This window comes from Microcaecilia unicolor, chromosome 1, assembly GCF_901765095.1.
Source record: "Microcaecilia unicolor chromosome 1, aMicUni1.1, whole genome shotgun sequence".
Taxonomy (NCBI): Eukaryota; Metazoa; Chordata; class Amphibia; order Gymnophiona; family Siphonopidae; genus Microcaecilia; species Microcaecilia unicolor.
This window is the reverse complement of record NC_044031.1, coordinates 93,571,933-93,594,453: the sequence shown is the minus strand read 5'-3', so window position 1 is coordinate 93,594,453 and position 22,521 is coordinate 93,571,933. Positions and strand designations below refer to the sequence as shown.

General features: G+C 43.9%; 1 protein-coding gene across 3 annotated transcripts in view; it reads right to left on the bottom strand.

Annotated features, from left to right (window-relative positions):
- Positions 1–22,521, bottom strand: part of PARD3 (par-3 family cell polarity regulator) — a 1,299,417-nt gene that overhangs the window by 744,740 nt on the left and 532,156 nt on the right. For all 3 annotated transcript variants that reach the window (XM_030199049.1, XM_030199057.1, XM_030199066.1), the window contains exon 6: positions 9,210–9,301. In XM_030199049.1, coding sequence (XP_030054909.1) covers positions 9,210–9,301 — 92 coding nt within the window. The remainder of the gene's footprint in view (positions 1–9,209; positions 9,302–22,521) is intronic.

The window sequence follows — 22,521 nt, the reverse complement described above, 5'->3', positions numbered from 1 at the left end:
TGCTCTCTTACAGTCCAAGGTATGCAAACTGCTTTTGCCAGGGTGGGTATGAGGACGGGGAAAGAATGTAGGCAAGACAACTGACTGGTTCAGATGGAACTCCGACACCATCTTTGGCTGGAACTTAGGATGCGTGCAGAGGACTACTCTGTTGTGATGAGATTTGATAAAAGGTGCATGTACTACCAAGGCCTGAAGCTCACTGACCCTACGAGCTGAAATAACAGTCACCAAGAAAATGACCTGGGTGAGAATGACGTTGAGATCCCATGACACTGGTGGAGGTTTGAAGGGGGCTTTGACAAAAGAAACCTCTCATGAAGTGAACAACTAAAGGCTGTCCAGAGATAGGCTTACCCTCTAGACGGCGATGGAAAGCACTAATCGCACTAAGGTGAACTCTTACAGAGTTGGTCTTCAGACCAGACTCTGACAAGTGTAGAAGGTACTCAAGCAGAGTCTGTGTAGGACAAGAAAGAGGATCTAGGGCCTTGCTGTCACACCAGACGGCAAACCTCCTCCGTTTGAAAGAGTAACACCTCTTCGTGGAATCTCTTCTGGAAGCAAGCAAGACTCGGGAGACACCCTCTGATAGACCCAAGGATGCAAATTCTAAGCTCTCAACATCCAGGCCGTGAGAGCCAGAGACTGGAGGTTGGGATGTAGAAGCGAACCCTCGTTATGGGTGATGAGGGTTGGAAAACAGTCCAATCTCCACGGTTCTTTGGAGGACAACTCCAAAAGAGGGAACCAAATCTGACGCAGCCAGATGGGTGCAATCAGAATCATGGTTCCGCAGTCTTGCTTGAGTTTCAGCAAAGTCTTCCCTACTAGAGGTATGGGAGGATATACATACAGAAGGCCTGTCCCCCAATGTAGGAGAAAGGCATCTGATGCTAGTCTGTCATGTGCCTGAAGCCTGGAACAGAACTGGGGGACCTTGTGATTGATCTGAGTGGCAAAAAAGTACACCAAGGGGGTGCCCCACGCTCGGAAGATCTTGCGGACTACAACCATGTTCAGTGACCACTCGTGAGGTTGCATTATCCTGCTCAACCTGTCAGCCAGACTGTTGTTTATGCCTGCCAGATAAATGGCTTGGAGAAACATGCCGTGACGGCAAGCTCAAAGTCACATTTGGATATCATCCTGACACAGAGGGCAAGATCCGGTGCCCCCCTGTTTGTTGGTGTAATACTTAGCAACCTGATTGTCTGTCTGAATCAATATGATTTGGTTGGACAGCCGTTCTCTGAAAGCATTTAGAGCATTCCAGATCGCTCGCAATTCCATGAGATTGATCTGAAGACCTGATTCCTGAAAGGACCACACTCCTTGAGTGTGAAGCCCATCTACATGAACTCCACATCCCAGGAGGGATGCATCCGTCATCAGCACTTTTTGTAGCAGAGGAATTTGGAAAGGACGCCCCAAGGTCAGATTGGATCGAATCACCCACCACTGCAGAGAATTGCGGAAGTCGGTGGACAGCTGGATTACATCCTCTAGACTCCCCGCAGCTTGATACCACTGGGAAGCTAGGGTCCCAGCTCTAAGTGGTCTCTCGGCAGCCATTACCTGGATTCTCGATGCTGCTTCCCTCGACGTCAACGCCGCCGACCTCGGTACCGATGTCGATGCCGACTTCGAAGGACTGGACCGATCCGGAAAAAGCCGCTCGCGCTGAGCCTCTCGAGCTACCTGGGTCCTCTTTTTCATCAACTTGCACAGCTTACAAGCAGCCGGAAGATGATCGGGCCCAAGACACTGAAGGCACCACATGTGGGGGTCGGCACTCAAGATGGTCCAGTTGCAATGAGTACAGCGTTTGAAGCCGCTGGGAGTCCTCGATGACATGGGCGGAAAAATAGCGTCCATGAAATTAAACGGCTCGATTGTGCCAAAGGAAAGGGAACAATAAAAAAAGGGGAAAAGTAACTTTTTTTTAAAATTCTGAACGAGAAAAGAAGAAAAAAGGAAGAAAAGAAGCGCGTAAAGCGCAAAAAACACGGTCTCCTGAGCTAAACGAAGGAGAGCAGCTGAAAACCAACTCTTGTGTGGAAGAAAAGAAACTAGTTCAGTCACGCTCGCATCGCAGGCGGAAAGCGTCTCGCGCATGCGCGGTGCGCTTGGGCCCGCGCGGGCGAGCACTCTACAAACTTCTAGTTTTTTCTAAAGAAAAGTTCTGGTCTCCTGGGCCGTCGCGGATGATGACCCACACGTAAGAATATGGAGCCTGCTTGTCCTCGGAGAAAACAGGAAAAGGACAGAATCTCTGGTTGAGACAGTCTCCTTTCTAGCGGAGGGGAAGGATCAGAGGGAATCCCAAAGGACTCATCAGAAGAGAAGTACCTGGGATCCTCATCTGACTCCCATGAACGCTCCTGCTCAGTGTCGGATAAAACCTGAGTTATGGTGCTTCGACACTGGACCTGCCTCGACGCCAAGGAACGATGTCTTCTATGGCGATGTCTTCTATGGCAATGCCCTGTCCAACTGCGGCGAAGCTCCCTCCACCGATGTTGAAGGGAATCGACCTGGGTGGCAGCCAACGTCGATGCCGCAGGTAGCATCGCAATCGGGGCCCTCACCACAGGTAAAGGGCCAGACACCGCTGCAACAGATGGTACACAGAAGGCACAAGCACCCCCGACACCGAAGCTGACTGACGTAGCAGTCCCTCCAGAAGTTCTGGAAACAAGGCCCGGATGCGCTCGTCGAGAACCGCCATCAAAGAAGGCTGCGGGGTCAGTGGGATAGGCGGTGTCAGAATCCGTGGAGGCTCGGGAGCAGGCATGGGGTTGCTAGGAGACCGATGCATCGGCACCTCCTGTATCAAGAGGGAGCGATCCTCTCGGGGTAGACGCTTCAAGGGTGCCGACTCTCTCGACGGCCCGGATCTCCCGGTACTGTGTTTCAAAGGAGAATGATGACGGTGCTTCTTCACCTTCACTCGACGCCCGTCATTGAGACTCCTTGGGGACGAGTCCAATGAAGGTCGGTCCCGGGGGGCCTGCATAACATACCTTGAGCAGCAACCCTGCAAGCCAAGTCAAAAGTGTCAAAAGTACCCCTGGCCAGGAACTTTCAACATGCCTTCTGCTGCCTGACCACCTGGAAAAAAGGCTTGGCCAGCTCCGTAGGGAGTGCATCAACCAAGCTTGACAGTTGCCGTATCGAGTCCCGCAAGTGCACGCTCGTGAAGAGCTAGTAAGACTGGATCTTGGCGGCGAGCATAGCAGCCTGGTACGTCTTCCTCCCAAAAGAGTCTAGAGTTCTAGCCTCTCTGCCTGGGGGTGCCAAAGCATAGTCTTTAGTACTCCTGGCTCTCTTGAGGGCGGAGTCCACCACCATGGAATTGTGGGGTAACTGAGACCTCATCAACCCAGGTTCACCGTGGATCCGATACTGGAATTCAGCTTTCTTCAGGACCACAGGGCCAGACAGAGGGGCTGACCAGTTTTGCATAAGGACTTCCTCCAGTACCTTATGCAGATGAGCTGTCACAGCCTCTTTAGGTGGAGAAGAATAATCCAGGACCTTGAGCATCTCAGTCCTGGTTCATTCTCAACTTCCACAGGGAAGGGAATAGCAATAGCCATTTTTTGGACAAAAGAGGAAAAGGACAGACTCTCTGGTGGAGATAGTTTCCTTTCTGGCGGAGGGGAAGGATCAGAGGGAATCCCAAAGGACTCATCAGAAGAGAAGCACCTGGGATCCTCTTCTGACTCCCATAAACATTCCTGTCCAGTATTGGATAGAGACTGAGTCAAGGTGCTTCGACACTGAACCTGCCTCGACGCCGTGGAACGATGTCCTCTATGGCGATGTCAAGAGGTTGATGCCTGGTCCGAATGCGGCAAAGCTCCCTCCACCGATGTCGAAGGGGAGTCGACCTGGGTGGCAGCTGACGTAGATGCCACAAGCGGCATCGAGGTCGGGGACCTCACCGAAGGCGAAGTTCCAGACACCGCTGCAGCAGCAGGTATAGAAGGCACAAGCACCCCCAACACCGAAGCTGACTGTTGTAGCAGTCCCTTCAGAAGTTCTGGAAACAAGGCCTGGATGCGCTTGTCGAGAGCTGCCATCGGAGAAGGCTGCGGGGTCGGTGGAACAGACGGTGTCAGATTCTGTGGAGGCTCGGAAGCAGGTACCGGGCAGCTCAGAGACTGACGCATCGGCACCTCCTGTATCGAGGGGGAGCGATCCTCTCGGCGCCTACAATTCTCGGGTGCCAACTCTCTCGACGCCCCGGAGCTCCCGGTACCGTGTGTCGGAGAACGATGCCGGTGCTTCTTCGCCTTCGTTCGACACCCGTCATTGAGACTCCTCGGGGCCAGGTCCGACAAAGGTCGGTCCCGGGGGGGGGGGCCTGCATAACAGGAAGCCTCGAGGCAGTTGGAGACCCACTTGACGCCTCACTGCTCCCAGCGCGAGTTGGTCTCTGAGCAGCCATGACCTTTCTTCCCGACGTTGATGTTCCTGTCGATGTTGACGCCGACGACCTCGGCACCGATGTCGATGTTGAAGGACCGGACTCAGCCCCAACACGTTTTTCTCGAGACGCTTGGGTCCGTTTCTTCATACGAAGACACAGACTACAAGCAGCTGAACTATGGTCGGGCCCAAGGCACTGGATACACCAGTCGTGGGTATCGGTACCTGAGATAGTCCGGTTGCACCGCGTGCAACGCTTGAAGCCGCTGGGTGTCTTAGATGACATGGAAGGAAAAACGGCTTCGGCGAAATCAAATGACGCGATTGTGCCTAAAAAGAGGACACAAAAAGGGAGAAAGGCCGGCCGCGTCGAAAAGAAAAAACTTAAAATAGAGGAAAAAAATACTAAAATTAACTACTGGGAAATTTTTCTTTTTTTTCAAGAAAATACTAAAATAATAAAAGAAATAGTTGTCAGACTCTGTTCCTGGGCCAAGAACGAGGCGTGCAGAAAAAATCCTGTCACCTCGTCGTGGACAAAAAAGAACTGAGGAAGCATGCTCACGCGACAGGTAGGAAGTCGTTCGCGCATGTGCGGTGCATGCGAATCGCACGCTAGAAGACTTTAGCAAAACTTTGCTTTTATTTTGCTGGTAAAATGCCGATTCCTGGTCTGACGCGGACGTCGTCACACGTGTGAGAACAAGCTTGTCCTCGAAGAAATTTGTTTACACATGGGATTAAAAGGAAAAAATCTGAATTAACATAAACCTAGAACTATTTAAAACCGTATACATACACTCAGGGTCTATAGTTTATTGTTCTTGATATACTGCCTTTAGTGGTTATTGGCCTGACAAACCCAATGGGCATTATTATTTTAACAAATATTAAGAAACAAGAGCTGTGGTCACCCTGATCAACACTTGTATGCTATCGATGATGATACAATAGTAATATTGTTATTTTACTGCACTTTATTAGTTATGTTTGTTTATAATTGTTGTTGACTCACTCAAAGCACATTTGTATGGAGAGAGATAATGAAACTAATTAAATCTCTCAATAAAGGACAAATTCTTTGCTAGTTAGAAATAGAACGTGAAATGATTCTAAGCCCTTGATTGGGGGAGAGGATTCACAATGGGCTATCAGGGGGGACGTAAAAGTAGAGAAAAGTAGGAAAAGAACAAGTAGTAGCACATCAATAGCATAAGCTATTTGTTTTTATTATTATAAATCACTCTGGTGCACCCCAGCAAAGAGCAGTATTCAAATACCATAATAAGCATGAACACAACAGTTATGTTTCAGCTCTGGTTTCCCTGCTCTTCTGAAATAACAGCCCCAATCTGCTGACATATCAGAGCCCTTACACTCAACATATATGGTTGAAATTTGGGAAAAAGAATGATCCCTCAGTAGGAAGCTCTTCTGAATCCTAGACAAAGCCATCCAAAACAAGAGTATGGATGGACATTCAGACAGTCAATAATAGCCACCCTCACAATTTGAGAAACACACCCGTAAAAGGAGAGAGAAGATCCTGAAATGTATTTTATAGACTTTGTATATTTACAGCAGAAATGGGCAACCTTGGTCCTTGAGGGCTGTAGTCCAGTCGGGTTTTCAGGATTCCCCCAATGAATATGCATGAGGATCTATTTGCACACAATGGGAAATAATTAATAGCCATCTGGATTGCAGCCCTCAAGGACCGAGGTTGCCCACTCCTGATTTAGGGGCCCTTTTACCAAGCTGCGGTAAAAAACGGCCCCCAGGTAGCGTCAGCGGCCGTTTTTGCCACACACTGAGGCCCTTTTTATACTGCAGCAGGTAAAAAAGGTAGCATAGGGGAGAACTTATCATCACCCATTGAGGTAGCGGTACGGGCTCCCGCGCTAACCGGGTAACGTGCGGCATCGCCCAATTACCACCAGGTAACTGCCACGCAAAAAAGTCAAGCCTTGTTTTCCCCAGCAAGGGACATGACACGCGCTGGGGCTGGAACTACTGCCAGTTCCCGCATTGGGCCGGCGGTAGCTCCAAATTGGCATGTGGTAAGCCCACATTAGGCTTACCGCCACTCTGTAAAAGGGCCCCTTAGAGCCTTAGTTATGTGCTTTATTGCTTGCTCTTTAAACAATGGCATGCTATCACCATTTTCATTCTGAGGATATACCACACCTGTGCTCAAGTTATCTGCAGCAGGGCTCATTTTATTCCTATTGCTGCAGTTAACTCAAGCTAAGCTTTAATAAAAGACCTCCTTAGAAGCCTAAATTTGGAGCTGAAAATTCATCAAATTATGTTTATAAATTTAGGCTAGCCAGTTGCCAATCATTTGCCTAGATTTAAGAGCCTAATGCTGAAAATCTGTGCTAAACTCCTAACTTCTCCACCCCCCCCTCCCCCCCCCCCCCAAAAAAAAAATCTGCCCCTGTTGCCACCCACTTTTTATGCTTTTAAGTTTAGGAGTGAAATTCTGAATATAAATTGAGGAATTCAGCATAACTCTCAAAGGGCCTCTTTTATCACGCCGTGAAAGAAGTTCCCGCACAGCAATGCCGATGCAGCCCATTCAAAGTGAATAGCCTTTGTTGGCATTGCCACATCAGAACCGTGAGCATGGCTTGATCATAGAGACCCAAAGTTGGGAGCATAAATCCATTAATACTGGGCCCAACAAGAATATCCCTGTTTGCAAATGGATGATAAAACCTAACAGAAAACAATGTTTCTTTTTTACTAAGTTGCAGTAAGCGCTAACATACGCTTAATGCAGCTTAAAAGATCTTACCGCAGGACACACTCAGGCATCCTGCGGTAAGTTCCAAATCAATGGACACTACCCGGGCACCAAAAAAGCTTTTTATTTTTTGGTTAAGTGTTTGTCTGGGGAGAGTGGGTGTGTCTGCGCTAATAAGTGGAGGAGTGGCCTAGTGGTTAGGGTGGTGGACTTTGGTCCTGGGGAACTGAGTTCGATTCCCACTTCAGGCACAGGCAGCTCCTTGTGACTCTGGGCAAGTCACTTAACCCTCCATTGCCCCATGTAAGCCGCATTGAGCCTGCCATGAGTGGGAAAGCATGGGGTACAAATGTAACCACAACAACAACAACAGCAACCTACATTGCCATGTGCTACGTGATTATCACATAAACCCCTAATGACTACAAAATAGGTGGCAGAAAGGAAATGCAGTAATTCACTAATGGTGACATAGCATGTTGCCGTTAATTGAAAAAAAATAGAACATCGGTCATTTTACTGCTGCAGTAAAAATGGCCTTAGCGTGTGGGAAAAAACCCACGTAAGGGTGTGTTAAGGCCACTTTCGATCACAGCTTTGCATCATACACATTTGCATAATTTCATTTAAAACGATTCCTCTTGGTTCAAGCTATTTTGACTGTGTCTTTTTGACATCGAGTACTGTGAAAGCAGAAGACTTGGCAATATTAATCGCATCTGAACTGCCTAAGGTGCTCTATTACATCACTGCAATTCAAATTCCATTGCCGTACTTTAAGACTAAACTGTAAATTAATTAAAAAAAAAAGTACTTTCGGATTCCCTAGAAATAGAATGGATGTACATATTTTAGCTGCATGCAAGGCTACACAATAGTTACTACCAGAGACACTACACTGCCTTTTTTTTTAATGAATTTTCTGATATCTTCTTGACATGATCTACAATCTTCTAATAAATACCATTCAGGAAAAAGTTCTGCACGTGACCAAAACTATGGTCTGCAGTAAAATGTTTCAGAGCTTATCTACTGTAGTTAATATATAAAAGTACATGTAATTTGCTTAAGAATTGGAATTTATGGCTATCCTCACACAAATGAATGACCCTTGTGAGAATGTGCTTATTGAAACTTTGGCATCTTCTTCCTTTTAAGTTCATGACGGTACATAAAACCAGTCATTATGAACTACAAAGTATTATGCTAACTTATTTCTCTCATTAGTAGATGTTAGAGTGTGCTGTGGATGAAAATGAACAATTCTACAGTCCGATTCTAAAACCACCAGTCTAGATCATAAAATCAGCCATATGAGAGTCGCATGCATCTCTTTCCATGGGACATATACACCACTTTAGTTATTACAGAGGAGATACAATGACAGAATATTAATAACACCCACGGCCACTACATTAGATGTCGGCATTAACTATAATGACTGCAGAAGAATGAATGGAAAAATAGCTTACATCTTCAATATTCCCAGAGTTAAAGCAGTAACAGAGTCAGTACTGAACATTCTAAGAAAAGTTTAAAGCAATTATTTGCAGTTTCCTTCTCATCTCTGAATTCTCTTAAATGATAACGTAAAACCACTAGAACATCTCTTAGAAGTAATTGGCTTTTTCTGTAGCAATTCCAAACATGCAGGACAGATGTACAGATGAAAACAAAATGATTCATTCAGTATGATGTTATAGTTTAAACAGGGAGTTAGCACTTCATGCCACATTAACAAAATGTGATATTACACTGACAGCACTATGATATCCTGTAAATGCAACATTAAACTCATTTACAGGGATGAGCCAATTAGATCTTCATTACATTGCTCTCAAACCATAATAAACAATTGGGAGGACAAAAAGAAACACCATCAAAATATAAAATAGGAAGTCCAGCAATAAAATATATTGCTAAGCAACAAACCACAATGAAAGCTCATTAACTCTGCTTTTTTATATCAAGTCCCTGTATATATTTTTAAAATCTGTTTGTTTAATCACAAACACTAACTTACTCTAAAGAAAAGCTTTGGATATTCTCCAAGCCAGTATCAGCATGACCAACTGGTTCAACTCTGCTGTTCTCTTTCACTGTTCCATCTTCATCCTGGGTGGAAATATTAAAAAAAAATGCATTATGTGTTTTTCAGTGTCTCAGTACTTTTTATTACCTATTAAAAAGTTCAAAAGTGTTCAAGGCACAGCAGAGGTAACAAAGCCATTTTTTTAAATGTGTTTATAAGACATCTACCAAGCTTAGGAAACATTTGTATTGATTTTTATTTTTTGTCTATTATGTATTGATATTTATTCTTTGATTTATTATATATACTTATAATATACTCTACATAGATTTTATGACAGGCAGATTAGAAATGTTTCAAATAAACATAGCTAAAAGCCATCACAAGTGCTTTACTGTTGGATTTTTCTGTTCTTGTTTTCATTTTAAATAAAAACACCAAACAGAAAACAAAACCTACGAACAAAACAACTAGAAATAGAATCGATACAACCCCCTCTCCCCCCTCCCACTATTACCACCATCACAACTTTCTTTTCTTTCTGAATAGAACCAACTTTGCCCCTCTCTTCACCTGTAAAATCCATCAACTTTGAGACTTTGAAAGTCTGATGTCCATTCAAAACCATAGTTTGTTAGGGCTCTTCAGAGTTTGAAAAATAGAAAAGTTGTATGGTGTTCCCCTCCAATGACCTCTTTCACACAAAGTTTAGGTAAAGTTGAGTGGAAGGTGACAGAGGGTAGTGGTAAACAGAGCTCGCTCTGAGGAAAGGGATGTTACTAGGCATGTGCTGAAAGGTTCAGTTCTCGGGCTGGTTCTTTTTAACATTTTCATAAGCGATATTGCTGAAGGGCTGGCTGATAGGTAAGGTTTGCCTTTTTGCAGATGATATCAAAATCTGCAATAGGGTAGACACCCCTGGTGGTGTGGATAACATGAGGAAGGACCTAGCAAAGCTTGAAGAAATGGTCCAGAATTTGGCAGCTTAGATTTAATGCTCAAAAACGCAGGGGAACAGTGCAATGCTAGGAGGTGAAGAATTTTTGCACAAGAAAGAGGAGTGGGACTTGGGTGTGATCGTACATGATGATCATAAAAAGGCCAAACAGGTAGAAAATTTGACAGTGAAAACTAGAAGGATGTTGAGTGCATAGGGAGAGGAATGGCCAGTAGGAAATCTTAGCATCCAGTTTACCCTGCATTATCTACTACTGCAGGAGTAAACTAATGCAGAGTTAATGCAGGACTACTTATCACCTTCTGCATTAGCTGGGAGCATTACACCTTTGGCATAATGATACGCTATTAGACATAACAGCTACCACCTAATGTAAATATTTCAGTGCTACTATGTGATAAAAGGAATACTGGTGAAAAAAACATCAACTGTTGCAATTAGGGGAGTGAACCTGCACAAATGATGAACTTCAAACATCTATTCTTATTATTCTATAATTCCTACATACCTGCCTATTTCTACCAAAAAAATGAAAAAGGAATCCTTCTTAACAAGCTTAAAAAACAGAATGTTTCATTTCAACACCTTTTCCTTCTCAACTGCAAAAAGCTCAACAGCACTGATGCCAAAATTCATACAGCATCTCCCACTGCAATCATGGCTCTTCCATCAAATGACAGATGATGAACCTCCAAGATGGTGCATACTTCACCAAGCATACATATGAGTAAGTGGATAGACAGATTGCCACACCCTCAGCAATAAGCACATTTATTTTATTTATTTATTGGGACTGCCCTTATGAAGATTCACCCAAGGTGATGTACAGCAGGTATAGTTTAACATAAAACTTATAATTTTGTTAACAGCATAACAATAGTAAAATGATCATGTATAAACATCTATATAAATAATTCTCACCTCCAATTCTGAAGCTCACTGTGTGGCAGGGAAACACTGAAGCCCTGTACTGTTGCAGCCTGTCACACCACTCATTCTCACTCTCACTCATACACCCGTCCTCAGCCACGCCCCATCCGGACATAATTCGCAACCCCAACGTTCGAATGAAGCCCCCCAAGCTCCACCCACTTTCGTGAAGGGTTCGTGGATTCATGGTGGTGAAGCCTCTCCACTGCCCATACCTGTCTGTCACGCCCTCGGGTCGAACGTCATGATGTCGACGCTACGTCACAACGCCCCGCGCCACAGAACACAAGTGCCAATTAAACCAGGAACGCCCCACAGCCGACAACACACATGCGCCTCCGCAGGAAAGGGATCATGGATTCGTGCTGCTAAAGCCCATCCAACTCCCTATGTCTGTATGCCCCGCCCATGCGTCACAACGCGATGACGTGAAGGGTGGGGCGGTAGACAGAGCGGCGCTGATACAGGAGTCCCCCTCGGTATTTCCAGTGACACGGCGGAGTAGCGGCGAGGACAGAACAAAAAACAAGCACCAACAGGACTTCGAGGGAGATCCTGGAGCCCCCCTCCGAATTTCGGGTGACACAGCGAAGTAGCGGCGAGCCCAAAACAAAAATAAAACACCGAGAGGGAAGTTTAGCTCCGCCCTCGCGTCAAAACGCTATGACGTCAAGGGCGGGCCGGTAGAGACAGCGATGCCAAAACAGCACTTCTGGGAGATCCCGGTGCTCCCCTCGGTAAGCACCTGGCTAGCGCCCGTTTCATTTGTTTCCGAAACGGGCCCTTTTTTACTAGTAAATGCAATAAATGAGGTAAACTTAAAAACAGTAAATTGAAACCTAATAAGACAACCATGAAACAGGATCAAAAATATACACATTTAACAGCACTGCATTCAAACAACAGAGATATATATCTAATAAGCACACAATTAGAACATTCAAATAACATAGTTATGACACTAATGATTTTCTACAATACAACTTAACATATATAGCCGAGGGGCCACGTGCATATAGATAAGATAGATAGATAGCTAGTTAGGGACAAGACGGGTGGTACAGAATCAGTTGGGATAAATGGTGGGTAGCTAAACTCAAGGCAAGTTCTTTGTACAGTTAATCAAGTGATAAGGAACTGGTCTAAGTTACAGTATGTGTAGCAAGCTAGTCCAGGTGCAGAATGAGTGTACAGTCAGTCACCCTTGGGAGAAGAACCATGTTTTTACCTGTTTCCTGACGTAGAGATAGTCTCGAGTTATACATAGTCCCCCCCTGGAAGTAAATTCCAGAGTGTGGGGGCTACTCCTGAGAAGGCTCGCTGGCAGGTACATCGTACAAGTTCTTTTGATGAGGGGACAGGTAGTGATGCTCCTTCAGAAGATCTTAGAGGTCTCAAAGGAGTGTAAAGGGCTAACTTATTCTTCAAGTACTGACCCATTTTGTCTGAGGGCCTTGAAAATCAAAATCAAACATTTAGCCCTGTAAGATACCAGTAAGCCAGTGTAGTTTTTGTAGGAAGGGAGTGATGTGGTCACACCATTTGCAGCCTTCAATCAGTCATGCTGCAGCATTCTGAATTAGTTGGAACTGATGCAAACTCTTGACCAGTGTACACAGCATTACAGTAGTCTAGTTGTGATGTTATCATGGCATGAACCACTGTGGTCAGACTTGTCCTTTCAATATATGAAGAGAGATTTCATAGCTGAGATAGGTGACAGAGACAATTTGTAAAGGTTGTTTGAATTTGTGGGATCAGTGTAAGTGATGAGCCTAGCAGTATCCCAAGATTCCTGAACTGTGATTTTAGGGAGAGTTCATACTTCCCAAAACGTATTTTGAAGTCAGGTATTTGTCCACTTGTGTTAGGTGCCCAAAGAATCTCTGTTTTTCTTGGGTTCAGGCAGACTTTGTTGTTTGCCCATTCCTGAGTTGCAGTTAGGCAGGAAGTTTACTCAGAGCTGTGGGTAGATCTAGTTCAATGGGTATGAGTAGTTGCACATCATCAGCATATGTAGAATTCTGTGCCCATCGACCGAAGCAGCTCAGTCGGAAGCTTGAGGTAGATATTAAATAAAATGGGAGATGGCATGGATCCCTGTGGCACCCCACAGTTTAGTGCCCAAGGTAATGATATGCTGTTGCTGAACAGTACTGATTGTTGTCTGTCTGACAAATAGGATATGAACCTTGTAAGTACTGTGCCACTGATACCTGTTTCTGTCAGTCTTGTAAGCATGATATTATGATCTACAGTGTTGAAGACTGCTGAGAAATTCAGTAACACTAGTACTGAGGCAGATATACTCATATCACCCCTCTCCTCAAGTCACTTCACTAGCTTCCGATCAGATACCGAATACAGTTCAAGCTTCTCCTACTCACCTACAAATGCACTCGATCTGCAGCCCCTCCTTACCTCTCTACCCTCATCTCCCCTTACGTCCCTACCCGTAACCTCCGCTCTCAAGACAAATCCCTCCTTTCAGTACCCTTCTCCACCACCGACAACTCTAGGCTTCGCCCTTTCTGCCTCGCCTCACCCCCTGCTTGGAACAAACTCCCTGAGCCCATACGCCGGGCCCCCTCCCTTCCCATCTTCAAATCATTGCTCAAAGCCCACTTCTTCAATGTCGCCTTCGGCACCTAATCACTTCATCTCTTCTCAGGAAATCTCATCTACCCCAACTTGACATTTCGTCTTTTAAATTGTAAGCTCTTCTGAGCAGGGACCGTCCTTATTCGTTAATTTGTACAGCGCTGCGTAACCCTTGTAGCGCTCTAGAAATGTTAAGTAGTAGTAGTAGTAGTAGTTTTTCAGTAGGGGGCACACCACAACTCTTTTTAGTGTTGTTGACAGCTGTCCTTCTCCCCAACAGAGGTGTTAACAATTTTAGTGACCTCTTCAATGAGGCCTATGCTCGCTCATTGCACGATCTTTGCTGGGCAAGGATCAAGAGGGCAGGTTGGTAGCCAGGAATGCGTCGAAAAAGATAGATTTCACTTCACTCATGCTTTATCAACATAGTAATATGTTAATTTAGAACAAATCTCTTACTCTGTTCATAACTATATCTTTTGTAATATAATGAAAGCCACACTGAGCCTGCAAATAGGTGGGAAAATGTGGGGTACAAATGTAGCAAATAAATAAATCTTAGCCACATGTCACTTTTATGCCAAACGGATTTGAAAACATGGCATGTAAGCGCTATTATGTTATCAACTGAAGGTATGTTCATATATGCAGTGGCAATATCCTTAGTGTATAAATGAAGAAAATTCAAATTGCATAAAATAGCCATATACAGCTCTAATGGTACTATATAGAAGTTTTCCACAATGAATATGCATGAGATCTATTTGTTTACAATGGAAGCAGTACATGCAAATCAATTTCATGCATATCCATTGCAGGCATCTTGAAATCCTGAGTTGTGGCCCTCGACTGTGGTTGCCACCCCTGATCTAGAATAAGTTTGACCTAATTTATTAATCCTTTTCCCTCATTCTATGCTTAAGGGGAATAAAAGCTTAGTGATCAGGCTCAAAGTAATCTTAGCGACTCTTTCTTCCTCCATGTTCCCTGAGTTTCAATAAGCACATGAACTATTACACAACACGGGGACTGTGCCTCCTCTCCCCCACCCAACTCTGGCTAAAAACAGTGTCACAGAATTAAATACCATATGTAAGAGACTGTCATCTTTACATATTAGTTTTGAAAGGTCAAAATGTATTTGTGATGTCCCGCTGAGCAGCAGTCAGGAATCAAATCAAAATATTAAAACTTAAGCTACAGGTTAATGATCTGTGTGAAAGTTTGAGTTACTAGAAAAAATGATTTACTAGTAATGTGTTCCGTGTCCTGAATACAGACTGCAGTAATGACAGCATAGCAAGAAAGCTCATTCTGCTTACAAGGGCATTTTGCTCCCGGCCCAAGGGCATTCTTCGAAGAAGAACCCAGTACACACTACAAATGCTTAGGAACCAATATAAAATATTTCAAATGTTTCCCTAACAACTTTCTTGGCAAGCATTTCAGAGGCCTTAAAAGTTCCAATGAAGTAAAGGTACAGTAGTTGTCAGATTACTAACAAACATATTGATCTTGCTTTCGATATGATACATTTTTAGTATAAAATAGTAATTTAATCATTCTAACACCTGGCATGCTTTCACAACAAACTGAAACTCACATTTTATAGAAATGTACACTTTTAATTACCCAGATGAGACCATTAAAGTATCTAAGTGGGGAACAGAATGGTTCTTACACATACATTTTGCTTTCATAGGATTTTGGTATCGATCAGCAAAATGATAAGTGAGGGGTTATGAGTTCAGCATGGAGAGACAAAATATTAAATTATTGAGTAGACATTAAAGCAAGGCAGTGGCAGTCTGTGTTGCTCAATTAACATTTCCTCTGAGAGTCTAAGAGAAAATAAGAGGATGAAGCATCCAGCACTTCTCTGTGCTATAGATACGCTTTGTGCAATCTAGATGATGGGGCACTGCATGAAGCCAGGCTACTTGAAGATTGATGATCCTGTGTTTTGAGAGGCACTAATATGCACTTCTTTGCCATCTATCTCTCTTAAGCACCAGGCAAGTAATACATCTCAAAGGTTAACCAGCATCTTGAACCTGACTAAGAAGTGCACTGTGAATATAAACAAGCACTCATAACAGGATGAGGTTTCTCCAAATGAGAAACGACTGCATGTTTATAAACCAAATGGCAAGGAAAATCATGTTGTGGGTTTCACACAAGAAAAAAATTACATTACAACTACAAAAATAACTTGTATGCTAATCTAGTAGTGCACTGAGAAAATCTCAAGAACACTAGGCAGAGAAGCATACCTGTATGCATACGATTTTCTCTTTCAAGTCATTTCTATAGTAATCAGGGAACGGTTCTATTCTCCTCAACTTTTTCTGACTGTGGCTGCCTTGCACTTATGGAGCTGTAGACTAACAACAAGGTAACATAATAGTGGTCAAAATCATTAACAACCAGTCTACCAAATGTCCTTGCATATCAAAACTGTTTAGGGAATATATACTAACATGTCTGTTTAGATGTTACAATAAAGAAAACCAACTTGTATATATAACACAGTAAAGTAAATTTTTTGCGGATCTCAGTGTGGGGATCAAATGGCTAATAAAACCTTGATGACATATCTAACCATCCAATGTCGTCACTGGTCCTTATTAGTAATTTTTTTATAATTTTGTATTGAAACCGTTATTCATACTGTTCATATTGGAAGGATCTTCCTTCTTTCAAATCTTCACCATTCAACAACTGACAATTATTATTGCTTTATGCTACTCAATTTAGCTTTGTAGTATTGTCGGCTACGGAGGGTCTCTTCAATCCGACATGAATCATGTTTCGTTGACTAGCGGCTGTATCAAGGAAACACCCTCCAAGTTTAATGCCTAGTCATACTGGACCAGATGGCATACATCCAAGGGTACTCAAAGAACTCAAGCATGAAATTGCTGATCTGCTGTGTTACTATGTAATATACAACCTATCATTAAAATCATCCATAATACCTGAAGATTGGAGGGTGGCCAATGTGATGCCGATTTTTAAAAAAGGTTCCAGGGGTGATCTGGGAAATAGACAGGTAAGCTTGACATCAGTGCCAGGCAAAATAGTGGAAACATAAAATTATGGAACACATAGACAAACATGGTGGAATGCATCTGGACTGGGCTTCCAAGATGGTATTTTTGAATAACATCCATGCCTGATTTAGTGTCCTAACCTTTGCAGCTGATCCCTTTAGCTTCTTTTTGACCATTTTCCCCATTCTATTATAGTCATCCTTTTGAAAATTAAATGCAGCTACAGTAGATTTCTTTTGTGGGTTCATCCCAGATAGTAGATCAAGCTTGACCATGTTATGATCACTATTTCCCAGGGGACGCAACAACACCATCACCTCTCACACTATGCCCTGCACACTACCAAGCACCACATCTAAAATGGCTCCCCCTCTTATCGGTTCATGGACCAGTTGCTCCAAAAAGCAGTCATTTATTACATCTAGAAATTGTATCCCCCTGGCACTCCCTGATGTAACATTTATCCAGTCAATATTGGGGTAATTGAAATCACCCATCATTATAGCATTGCCCAATTTGCCAGCTTTCCTAATCTCTGTAAACATTTCTTCATCCATCTATTCATTCTGTCCCGGCGGACAGTAGTACAGCCCTACAAGAATACTCCATCCCTTCATACACGATTCCATGCTGCTGTCTGTTTCATGTGAAATGTTTATTTTATTTGACTCAATTTCCTCTTTAACATATAGTGCAATCCCCCCTCCAATTTAATCCTATCATGGCAATACAATTTGTAGCCTGTTAATACAGTGTCCCATTGACTGTCCTCTTTCTACCAAGTCTCTGATATGCATATGATATTTACATCATCATTTAGTGCTATGTACTCTAACTCTCCCATCTTATTTTTTAGGCTTCTAGCATTTGTATGCAGGCACTTCAAATTGTGTTTTTTCCTTGGATCTACAAGCTGCTTAGAAGTTGAAGGGGATAAAGTGCATCCTTTATCCTAATCTCTCATTAAGCACACCTGGCTTACTTTCAGCATTGTTTAAACCTCTCTACTGGCGTTCCTGGCCTGGATGGCACCCGGGGCGGAGCGCCGATGCGCCCCCCCCCCACGCGTGCAGCGCCCCCCGCTAGATGACACCTCCCCCCCTCCGGCGAAATGACCCCCCCCCCCCCCCCGCAGCTCCTCAGTACCTCTCCACTTTCATCTCTCCCTACACTCCTCCCCGGGAACTCCGTTCACTGGGTAAATCTCTCTTATCTGCACCCTTCTCCTCCACCGCTATCTCCAGACTCTGTTCCTTTTATCTTGCCACACCATATGCCTGGAATAATCTTCCTGAGCCGGTCCGTCAAGCTCCATCTCTGGCCGTCTTCAAATCTAGGCTAAAAGCCCACCTTTTTGATGCTGCTTTTTTACTCCTAACCCTTACTCACTTGTTCAGTACCCTTATTTTATCATCCCCACCTTAGTAAATTCCCTTATCTCTTATTTGTCCTGTTTGTCTAATTAGATTGTAAGCTCAGTCGAGCAGGGACTGTCTCTTCATGTTCAATTGTACAGCGCTGCGTACATCTAGTAGCGCTATAGAAATGATAAGTAGTAGTAGTAGTACCTTGACGTGTTTGTTGGTCAAGATAGTTTTACACAGAGAAGTGAATTCTATATATGGTGATGAAAGTTTGATGCAGTTTATAGAATAGCGCTTACGCCTGGGAATCTAGGAGCTGCCATTTGCACCAACTGAAACGTGGTGCAAATGTACACACCTACATTAGGTGCATGTGGCCCTCATTTTATGAAATGAGCATGTTAGGAATTTCCCTATTCTGCCCATGACCATTTCCGCACCCCCTTCTGAACATGTAAAATTTAGGTGCACATCACACACCTAAATATATACATGTTTATCCTAATTAAATCTAGTTAGTGCCAATTGCTTGTTAAAGCCAATTGGCACTAACTAGATTGTTAAAGCCAATTGTTGGTGCTAATTAGCAAGCCTAAATTTGCACACACAATTTTTAGCAACTTTTATAGAATTAGGGGTGAATTTCTCTTATCTCATGTGGAAGGCAACTTGTCAGCATTATTCAAAATTATATATAAAACTCATCTCCTGGCTGCCCAGCATAGAATACTTGTGGTCTGAAATTCACCTCTCATCAGTAGTTACAGTACTGCCTTGTAATGAGAGGAGCTGCCACGCTCAACAAACAAGTAGACAACCTCATGCATAGACATGAGGATTTCTATATCAAACATGGTCAGGCAACTATGAGCACAGTGGCTATTTGTACTATTATGTTGCTATTTACTTGTCCATCATAAGATCATGATTTTTATTGAGCAATGTAAAAAAAATTCTAAAGAGCAGCACTACAACCTTTACGTGTATAGCAGTAAAGTTAACCATAATTGCTACTCAACTGATATACCACTATTTGGCAAGGGTTAGGGGTGGGCATGCCATGCTGGCACAAGTTATTTGTACTAAGTCTCCGTAGCAGATACCCAATTGTACAGAGAAGGGGTCTACTGAGCATATATAATTTTCATTAATAGGACTGGTGGAGGGGTATCAGACTTCTGTGCTGATGGGTTCTGGTGTGGCATCAGGCCAACGACTACCAACGAAGTATTGTAGGGGTCTAGAGGGCTTACGGCTTAACTTGAATGGAAAGGTCACTCAGTAAGCCCTTGTACACATTGCCAAAGAGAATGATGAATTTGCTAGGTCAACGCACACCAACTGGCAAGTTACTGATTGACTTGGTACACAGTGCAGGCTAGATGTGTTGTCTGGATGTTTCAATAAAGCTGTGGCCTTGTATTTATAATCCCACTCAAAAACAAGCTTGTAGTACAATTATTACTGAGCATGGGTTGATGGGGAAGGGGGTGGCGTGGCTGAGCCAGATCACAGCTGTTCCAGTTACAAAAGTAACTTGTATGCTAATCTAATATTGAATTAATATAGAACTAAGGACATCTCAAGATAACATGCAGAGAGAAGTATACCTGCATTCATAAGATATTCTTTTTCAAGTCATTTCTGTAAGAAATAGAGAACCACTCTCATTCTTATGTATGAGAGCTTCTAATTTGCATGTATAGCAAGTAGGCCATCAGCTGAGGGATTTCATTTAAATACAAATTCACTGACAGAAAAATGTGAGCATCCTCAAATGTTGTATATCACTAGTTTGAATGAATTTCGTACAGAGCCATAACTTTCACCTCCTCAAGTTAAAAAAAAAGTTTTGTAAAAAGCACATTAAGGCTTAAGATAATGAAAGAATATTCAAATATTAAGCACATTTTAAATAGTTGAAATGTGAAAATAGGGCAGCAAATCAATTTTCCTCAGCCTTCTACCACTCCTCAAAAGCAATATACATAGTTACATGCAATATATTTACATATATAATTTAGAAAACAATGTATAAGATAAATCTCATCAATATAAATCCCCAGCTCCAAAACTATTAAAATATAAACTGAAGCAAAGATTATTTTTATGCATGCAGATATCTCTAGCAGCACGTTCCTATAACTTCAAATCTCTGTGTTCTAATCATTAATTTACATGGCAACAATCATACCTGGGAAGGTTAGATTAAGACTTAATGTTGTTTCAACCATGTTCTATACCAGTGGCTCTGCATATCATGAAAGCAGTGCATGCACTACTACTACTACTTATTTCTAAAGCGCTACTAGACGTGCGCAGCGCTGTACACTTGAACATAAAGAGACAGTCCCTGCTCGACAGACCTTACAATCTAATTAGGACAGACAAACAGGACAAACAAGAGATAAGGGAATATTAAAGTGAGGATGATAAAATAAGGGTTCTGAACAAGTGAATAAGGGTTAGGAGTTAAAAGCAGCATCAAAAAGGTGGGCTTTTAGCTTAGATTTGATGACTGCCAGAGATGGAGCTGTGGATATCCTGAAAACTTGGCTGGCTGGGAGTGCCACAAGGACTAGGTTCAGAACCACTATCCTAAATAATTTAAGGCTACCAGCACAATGCTTTGAAAGATTGCATGCATACCACCTCTAGTTCTGATCCTAAAATCTCTTACAAAATAATCTGATAATTTAGAAGACTCTCAAAGAACAAAGGATGTGAATCAGGATTATCCATGCCCAGTATATAACTGCTTACTCTATTATAGTATTTCATTCCCCCTTAAAGCCCCAGAAGGCGTTCCACAGATACCCTTAACTCCAAGCCCCCCAAAAGATCTCCCTACATTCTCTACCTCATCTCATCCTATGCTCTCCAGCAGTGCTGTAGCGAAGGCTAATGGCACCCGGGGTGGGTCGCCGCTGCGCACCCCCCCCCCCCCCCCCCCCCGGGTGCAGCACGGAGCGAAACCCCCCCCCCCCCCCGGACCGCATTCTTACCTGCGGGAGGGCCGAAATGCCCCGAGTGCACGTCACTCGGAGCTGCGTCGGCCTCGCTGGTTCCCTGCTCTCTCTGCCCCAAAACAGGAAGTAACCTGTTCCGGGGCAGAGGGAGCAGGGAACCAGCGGGGCCGGCACCCCCCAAGCGCGTGCACCTGGGGCGGACCGCCCCTCCCGCCCCCCCCCCCCCCTTCCTACGCCACTGCTCTCCAGTCCAGAAAGACTTCCTTACATCATGCCCATATTTATTTATATCTCAATTTTTGGCAGCTTCCTGGCTGCAAACACCAGCAGCCCATTTTATTTGTAGATAGCCTTTGGAAAGGGCAATCAAGGCTCAGAGAAGCCTACTATTTATCATTAGGCCATAGCCTGCAGTGGAGGTAGCAGGGCCAGTCTAAAGATATCTAATTCCATAGGGAAACCTTCAGCAATGCACACTTCCCCCATAGTCCAACATTTCCCCTTCCCCAGCCCCTTCCACCCAGTAGTCCAATACTTCTCCTTCTCTCCCCCTGCACCTCCCAGATGTCCTGCGCCTCTCCTTTCCTAGAATTCTCCTCAAGTAATCTAGCATCTCCCCTTCTCTAGCTCCCTCCACCCAGCAGTCCAACATCTCTCCCCCCCCCCCCCCCCCCCCACACACACAGGTGTCCTACATCTTACAATAGCTTCCCTATAGTTCAGCATCTCCCTTCTCTCTTCCCTACCTCCCTTCCTATTCCCCTTCAGCCACCACCCTATAGCCAGCCTCCCAAACATGCTCAAGGCATTTGAGTTACCTATGCATAACTCTAGGTCTGCAAGATCCTGCCACCTCCAATAAAAGCGTGTGGTAGGATGGGCGGGACATGGCTGGCCTTAAGTGCTTCTCTTTTGCTGGGGATGTAGGCACAGTGCTCCTTCCTCCCTCCACCGAATGCTGCCACCCTAGCTGGACATCTAATCTGAGAAATGGTGGGTCAGCTTTGTGAAGTGACTAAGAAACAGGGAGCATATAATTAAGCTCTGGAATTCATTGCCAGGGAATGTGGTAAAAGCAGTTAATATAGCATGGTTTAAAAAAGGTTTGGACAAGCTCCTAGAAGAAAAGTCCATAAACCATGATTAAGGTAGACTTGGGAAAATCCATTGCTTATTTCCTGAGATAAGCAGTATGAAATCTATTTTACTCTTTTGGGATCCTGCCATGTATCTGAGACCTGAACTGGCCACTGTTGAAAACAGGATGTTAGGCTTGATGGACTTTTGGTCTGTCTCAGTACAGCAATGGTTATGTACTTATGCATTTATGGCTGTGCCCATGCACTTCCTCCTCCTCCTGGCTGCAAGCACCTCTTCCAGTGGGCAGATGATTTTTTTTCTAAATTACCATGGGCCCATCTTTCATGT